General features: G+C 37.8%; 1 protein-coding gene across 1 annotated transcript; it reads left to right on the plus strand.

The window, feature by feature from the left end:
* Nucleotides 1-2,317: 2,317 nt before the first annotated feature.
* Nucleotides 2,318-7,176, plus strand: LOC104274149 (collagen type IV alpha-3-binding protein; the record flags this gene model as incomplete). The annotated part of the gene is made up of 6 exons (XM_009869691.1): nucleotides 2,318-2,413; nucleotides 3,066-3,198; nucleotides 3,321-3,391; nucleotides 4,676-4,804; nucleotides 5,565-5,694; nucleotides 7,041-7,176. Coding segments are annotated over 6 exons (687 nt in total), but the record flags the coding sequence as incomplete, so codon positions are not given.
* Between the last annotated feature and the right edge of the window lie 551 nt (nucleotides 7,177-7,727).

Here is a 7,727-nt window from a genome sequence, read left to right on the forward strand (position 1 = left end):
AGTACTGATCCCTGGGGGACATCACTGGTCAACAGACACCAGCTGGACGCAGCACCATTCACCACCGCTCTGGGCCTGGTCATCCAACCAGTTTTTAATGCAGCAAAGCGTGCACCCATCCAAGCTGTGGACTGCCAGCTTTTCCTGGGGGATGCTGTGGGAGATTGTATCAAATAATTTGCTGAAATTGAGATAGACCACAACCGCAGCCTTCCCCTCATCCACTAGGTGGGTGACCCAGTCATAGAAGGAGATAAGATTGGTCAGACAGGACCTTCCTTTCCTAAACCCATGTTGGCTGGGTCTGATCCCCTGATTGTCTTCTACATGCTGCCTGAGGTGATCCTGCTCTGGCAGGGAGGTTGGACTAGATGATCTTTTGAGGTCCCTTCCACCCCCTTACATTCTATGGTTCTATGACGGCACTCAGGATAATCCATTCCATAACCTTGCCAGGCACCAAGGTCAGGCTGACAGGCCTATAGTTGCCCAGATCCTCCTTCTGGCCCTTCTTATGGATGGGTGCCATGCTGGTCAACCTCCAGTCATCTGGAACCTCCCCAGTTAGCCAGGATCGGTGATAAATGATAGAGAGAGGCTTAGGCAGTTCTTTTGCCAGCTGCCTCAGCACCCTAGGATGAATCCCATCCGGACCCTAATATCCAACCTGAACCTCCCCTGCTGCAACTTGAGGCCGTTTCCCCTTGACCTGTCACTCACCACTAGGGAGAACAGACCAACCCTCACCTCGCTACAGCCTCCTTTCAGGTAGCTGTAGAGAGTGGTAAGATCTTCAGTTTCCTCTTCTCTGGGCTAAACAGCCCCAGATCCCTCAGCAGTGCCTCAGAGGACATATGTTCCAAATTCTTTACCAGCTTGGCAGCCGCCTCTGCACCCTCTCCAGCAGCTCAGTGTCCCTCTTGCAGTGAGGGGCCCAAAACTGGACACAGGACTCGAGGTGAGGCCTCACCAAAGTCGAGTACAGGGGCATGATCACATCCCTGCTCCTGCTGCCCACACCATCACCATTCCTGACACAGGCCAGGATGCCATTGGGCCCAAACCTGACTAACAAAAGAATTCTGTTCTGTATACATCATATTCAGTATGAAGCTGAGAGGTCATGGGAGTTAAGCTCACTTCTTCAGGGGTCAGGATGTGAGGATGACTCGGTCCAGTCTTGCTGCCTTGATCCTTATCCCTGAGTTCCTCAATCTGGTTCCTGTCTGCTGCTGAGTCTGGTCTGGGACTTGCCCAGTGCTTGCTCTGCAGCATCAGTGGTGGTAGCTGTAGGCCAGGGCAAGGGGATGCTGGGGGAAAATGGCTTCAATATTGGGCTTGTATATATTTGTATGTATTTCAATATTTTCATTGTTTCCTTAATAGTACTATTATTGTTTATTAAAGCTATTTTAGTTTTCCTTTACAACCTGTAAGTCTCTGTGCCTCCTTCTCTTTTCCTTCCCCTCTGGAGAGGGAAGAGAGCATCTGCCATTTGTTTTGTGGCCAGCCCAGGCCTGACCCTTCACTGGAGGAGAGTGGATCTTGAAAAGGTGTGAGGAATGAAAAAAAACATAAAAGATTGTAAAATTAAAAAAAAAATCCATTTCCTATCCCAGCATCCATTTTCATGCACGTTACACGGAATAATTCATGTGGCTTGATAAAAATGTATCAAATATTTGGCCTTTAAGTAAAGCACATAACTAAGTAAATAATTTTATATTAGTACTTTTTGATAGTAAAGTCTGTCATTGTAATTTTTTCATATGTAAGCAGTTCTTTTTTTCTAGGTGTGGTAACTGTGCTAAGATGCCAGTGAAACAGAATAGGCATGCTTTGCTTGTTATAACTGTTTCCTTCACTGCTCTTCTAGTACAGGTTTTTGGTACACATTTACCTTTTTAAAGCTTTTCTTCTTCCCCACCCCCCTGCCTTTGTTCAGCTTTTTCAGTGCTTTTCAGTAAGTATCTTATAGTGCTTTGTAATTCCATTTAGAGATACCTAAGTAAGTTCCTGTATGCTGAAAAAATCTGTCATAGGTAGTAATAGTGAGTTTTGAAAATTTAGAGGTACAAAGGAAGGATAGGAAGGACCCATAAAGAATGAAGTTGAAAGCTGAGTCAAGATTTTGGCTTTTGTTTCTAAAGGCCAAAACTAACTGCTTGTTCTTAACCTGTAATAGAAAGCTCTGTTGTCCAAATTGAGCTCCTGCACAGGATTTGATGTATTGACTTGTGGCTTCCAGTACCATACAGTGTCTGCTTAAGAAGATGAAAGCAATGAGTTAAAAATGCTTATTTTTTCTCCTTTAAAGGTGGAAGAGATGGTACAAAACCATATGACATATTCCTTGCAAGATGTAGGGGGAGATGCCAATTGGCAGCTAGTGGTAGAAGAAGGAGAAATGAAGGTAAGTGTTGGGAGTTTTCGTTTAATTGATGACAGACAGAAACTTTCAGTCTGGTGGACTTGGCAATGTTAGATTTACTGCTGGACTCCATCTTAAGGATCTTTTTCAACCTAAATGATTCTGTTCAGTAAGGAAGTTATACTGTTAAAACTTCTGAGACATAGCATTAAGTTAGGACTGCGGTCCACAAGAGCTGTGGCTTCTGATATGTTTATTCATACAAAATTCTGTGTAACTTTTGGGTAGCTTTATTTTTTCAGATTCCTTTCCTAGTCTTTCCTACTTAACACTTGGTATCACAATGTGTAAATTTGATCTACAAAAATGCTACAGACTAGCATGTTACTGTGTTGACTGCTCTACTGTGCTTGTATCAATCCGTATGCATAGCGATAAGGTAGCATAATGATTTTTGGAGTAGAGATTAAAATACCGCTATTTATGTGAATTGGCATGTAACAAGGTTTGCATTGGTAGTTACCAGAGAACATTATTGTAGCAAATCATCCATATTTTAGTCTTCTAGTTAAGTGGGTTTTTTAAACACTTGATGAAATTTTAAGTATTAAAACATATGAAATTTTAAGTATTAAAACATAAAACTGTTTTGACGCATTCTGTTCTACATTTCTTTCTTTATATTTGCCTGTAGGTATACAGAAGAGAGGTGGAAGAGAATGGAATAGTTTTAGATCCTTTGAAAGCAACCCATGCTGTTAAAGGGGTAACAGGGCATGAAGTTTGCCACTACTTCTGGAATGTCGATGTTCGTAATGACTGGGAAAGTAAGGAACTGTTCTTAGGCTTCGTGTATTTATCAGCAAGAATATTGTTTGTAACATTGGCCTAATGTCTGTGCTTGTTTACTGATGGATTTTTTTTTTTTTTCCCACTCTTCCTCTTTCAGCAACCATTGAAAATTTCCATGTTGTGGAAAATTTAGCTGATAATGCAATCATCATTTACCAGACACATAAGGTAATAACACTTCAGCTATATGCATACCTTACTAAGATAGGCTGAGCCATATGTGTTCTAATCTTATTCGGAATACTTTAACATCTTGACAACTTAAAATACTGTTTAGAACAACATTTTGGAACAAATTGTCTATTAAACTGTAACTTTGTCAATTTTTCAAACTTCATAGCATAATTGCGTATGTGTCTGATAGCAGGTGAAGGCTGGTTTTAATCTCTAAATATATCACTATCAGCAAGGGAAAAATCATCTAAAGTAAACAGCAGCAACAAATCAATACTGACTACAAGGAAGAAACCTATATCACTGTATTGTATGTCTTGTTGCAGTAATGCAAACTATTGTTGACCACAGTTAGTTGACACAGAAATTTGAGGTATAATACCAGGTATAACTTTGTTCTTTTAACTTCATTACGTTCTCCCCATCTCTGCCAGTTTTAGCATAAACTTATTAAAATGTTCATTTGATTTATAGCCCAACAGCTGTAAGTTAAAGGTGCAAAAAAATGGGAATGAAGGGTACAGATCTATCTTTAATCTCGCATAACTTGAAGTGGTAGTATGCTCAAATATTAAATATTTTTCTATTACATCTTTACCAGTAATACTTTTGCCTTAAATCTTTTGTAATAGAGGTCTTGTAATTTTGTGTAAGACGGCTGTGTGAACTGTATAGTGTTTTGGTAAAAGCTAGGGTTTTTTCCCATACTGAGTGGCAGGAAAATGGCTTCTATATATTTTCTTATTTTATCAGACATTTTGCTTCTGAAGCTTTCTCTTAGATAATCTCAGTGTACCATATCTGTTTCATGGAAGTAGTAGCTCTTTGAAATAATATTTAAATATTTCTCTTTCCCCCTTCTCTTCTTCTCCCCGCCCTCCTCTCTGCATAAGTAGCTATAGAGGCATCTGTTTATACTTAACTACTAGTTCCATTTGTAGCTTACAAGTATTAACTAAAATGTAAACCTGAGTTTGAGGGATCAAGAGTGGAAATACCTCCTCCTGTTTGTCTACGGAAAAAGTCATTGCAGCTTAGCTTTCTGCATTTCAAAGGTCTTAAACTTTCACGTTAAATTAAATGTAGCTGTATAAGCAGATACACATCTCTACAACATCTCTGTTCCAGTTTTGAAAAACAAATTACTAACTTTCTAAAAGTTTTATTTAAATAACATAGCTGGCCTGGTTTGCCTTCCTTGTTTTTCACATTGTTTAAGGATAGTAAGTACTTCATTTGCAAAACTGGAAAAGCTTATATTCAGGTTTTTCTCTGCAGAGGGTGTGGCCAGCTTCTCAAAGGGATGTGCTGTATTTGTCTGCCATCAGAAAGATACCAGCATTCAGTGAAAATGATCCTGAAACATGGATTGTGTGCAATTTCTCCGTGGAACACGACAGCGCTCCTGTAAGTACTATTTTAATTCTGTCAACTTCTACTTTTAAGATGATGTTTTTCTATTATGTGGTGATGCATGTGCAATACTTAGTGTGAGTGAGATGGGACAGTTATGCAAAAATACTGTTTGAAGCAGCTGATGCACTGATTTCATGAGAGCATTCTGAACCGAAAACTTTGCTTTATCTCAACTGTTGGTAGATCTAAGGTGTTTTGTCAGAATAGAAGCAAAATATCTGGAGATATGAAAACATTTTAAGAATTTTATATGGAATTAAATCAATAACTCTTCAGTACTGTCAGATACAGGAGTAGACTTTGGAAGATATGAGATCTATTAAACCTCCCTCATACACAGTTCTACCTTGTGTCTGTCAGATAGTAGCAATGATTGATTTTGTTGGAGTACTGTTGATTGCTATGCCATTGCCTATTTACAAGGGAAAAGTTACTCACCGATATTTGTAAATGCTGATACATTATTCTTTAAATATTTTACTCGTTCCTTAGAATTATTGATGTAGTTTGCTTGTAATATGTATTAAGAAAGCAGAAACACAAGATTCAGACACTTTAGTTTAATCCTGTCTACATCCACCATGTATCTTTCATTTCATTGACATTCATGTTACATCCATGTAGTGCTAGAATGCAAACTCTCAGAAACAGTGTAAGTAGACTTCATAGTAAGTTAAAATGGCAGTAGTCACGTATGCTTAAAAAAAAATATTCGTTTGAGGCTTACAAATGTTTTCTCATTTTCTGGCAGCTGAATAACCGCTGTGTCCGTGCCAAAATAAATATTGCTATGATTTGTCAGACGTTAGTAAGTCCACCAGAGGGGAACAAGGAAATAAGCAGGGACAACATCCTATGCAAGATTACCTATGTAGCTAATGGTAAGTCTAAAATTTTTCAGTATGACATTAATGATATGTGCTAATTCTGAGGAGCTGAATACTGTCACAAAAAGCCTGATGCAGTTTTCTGTTAAATTTATATATAGCATCACACTTGTGCTCTTTATGCTCAAAAATACTCAAATTAATGTACTGCATGAATCAGTGAATGGGATCATTCATTGTATGGCATTCCAGGGGGAATAAATGGAAGTGGCATGTAGCCCAGTCCTTAAGTGCAGAACTTTGGGGTGGAGAAGGATGGGCAGAAGAAATGTCTGCAACTGGATGACTTCATGTAGCTTTTATTTTCATAATAGTATGGGTTTTTTCATGTATTGCTGTGCCGTTTTTCTCCTCTGATTCATCTTGTGAGGCTGAAAACCTGTTGATAGTAAAAATACAATTCTTGGCCTCAGTGTTAAGAAGGAGCAAATATATTTTGTATGAGGATGTTTGCAAGCTGTATAATCTAGTCTTTTTTTTTTTTTAACTGATAGAGTCTTTAGAACCCTAACTGTATTGTTACTGTACCCAATATTTAGCAGTGTATTGTAGTATTGGAGCTATATACTTACTAGCTCCTCTCCTGTGGCTACAAAACACTTCAAGAGTAGCTCATATGCTTATTACTTTTTGCAGTGTATTAGATGGCTTACTAAAGAGTCAAAATCTGAAACAATAGTTCATTAAATCTTTGCCATATAGGAGTGATGTAATTTGTATTAAATCCTGTACAAATAATACTATATAGTGTTAAATTATGGGGAAGGTGCTTAGTTTCCTTTTTAGACGTTTCTCAATTACTTAAAAAATACATTTTTATTGATAAATTCTGAACTGTGAATATATGGGAAGTGGCAGCTTTTCCAGCAAAATAGTTGCCCTGTGAATTCAAGTGTGGTTTAGAATCAATTCAAGTTTTGTTAAAGCTTTGAAAATAATGTGCAAGAAGACATAAGATGTGACCAATTCTGCAGACTAATGCAGCAGTTACTGAAAAGTTAACTGACTTCCATTTCCTTTGAAATAAGAAGTAACACAAGTTCTTTCTCTTTTTCTCGAAAGTCCTTAGAGAATATCATCTTCCAGTTAGGTGTTCCCCAAAGACTTGGCAACACATCATGTTTAGTGTTTTCTAAATAGCGTCATTACAGAACTGGACTGAACTTGCGTATGATGAGTAGAAAGTGGTACAGTACAACCTGTAAGGGCATAAAAAAAAAAGTTTACTGTTCTTTCCTGGCACTTCAGAAAGAGTTGCAGGAATAACAAACTTAATTTTTCTTTTCTAGCCTTTAGTGAATTTGCTGTGTTTTAATGTCTGTCTTCCTGTCTAATTCTAGTGAACCCAGGAGGATGGGCGCCAGCGTCAGTGTTACGAGCAGTGGCAAAACGAGAATATCCAAAATTCTTGAAGCGTTTCACATCGTACGTTCAAGAGAAAACAGCAGGAAAGCCTATTTTATTCTAGTATTAGCAGGTATGCATTCATTTCTTTTTTCATTCTTGATTCACTGCTGTAAATTTAAGGCCAAACAGAAGTATGCAATCTAGAAGAGTCTTACCATGATTAGTATGAATTCAGTACTTAGTTTTAATACGTGTATGCAATATACTTTTTTAAGATTCTTGTAATCTGTATGTATTATTAGCATGAAAAGTAAAGCTGCACAAGTTATCAAGTATTAGTTTTTTGTAGGCTTTGATTAGTTCATCTTGCAAATTTTTGCAAAATGTCTAATTTATGTAGAAGCGTAGAAGGATGAAGTATTGTTTTTTCTCAGCTATCAGAGGCATTTTACACTTACTTGAAAAGAATACATGCTGAAGTATCTCTACAGCCTCATGGCTGATGAAATATTGTGAAGGTCAAAGCATTCTTTTATATTGACAGAATTTTTTTGACCTAGGAATTTTATTAATGGCACTTTCCTGACAGACTAGTGTCAATTACTGGAGTATTTACTGGCTGTATACTTCATTATATTATATTATACTTCAGAATAGGACCTACATAATCCATGAGGAAA

Source organism: Apaloderma vittatum, unplaced genomic scaffold (genome assembly GCF_000703405.1).
Source record: "Apaloderma vittatum isolate BGI_N311 unplaced genomic scaffold, ASM70340v1 scaffold23595, whole genome shotgun sequence".
Classification (NCBI taxonomy): domain Eukaryota; kingdom Metazoa; phylum Chordata; class Aves; order Trogoniformes; family Trogonidae; genus Apaloderma; species Apaloderma vittatum.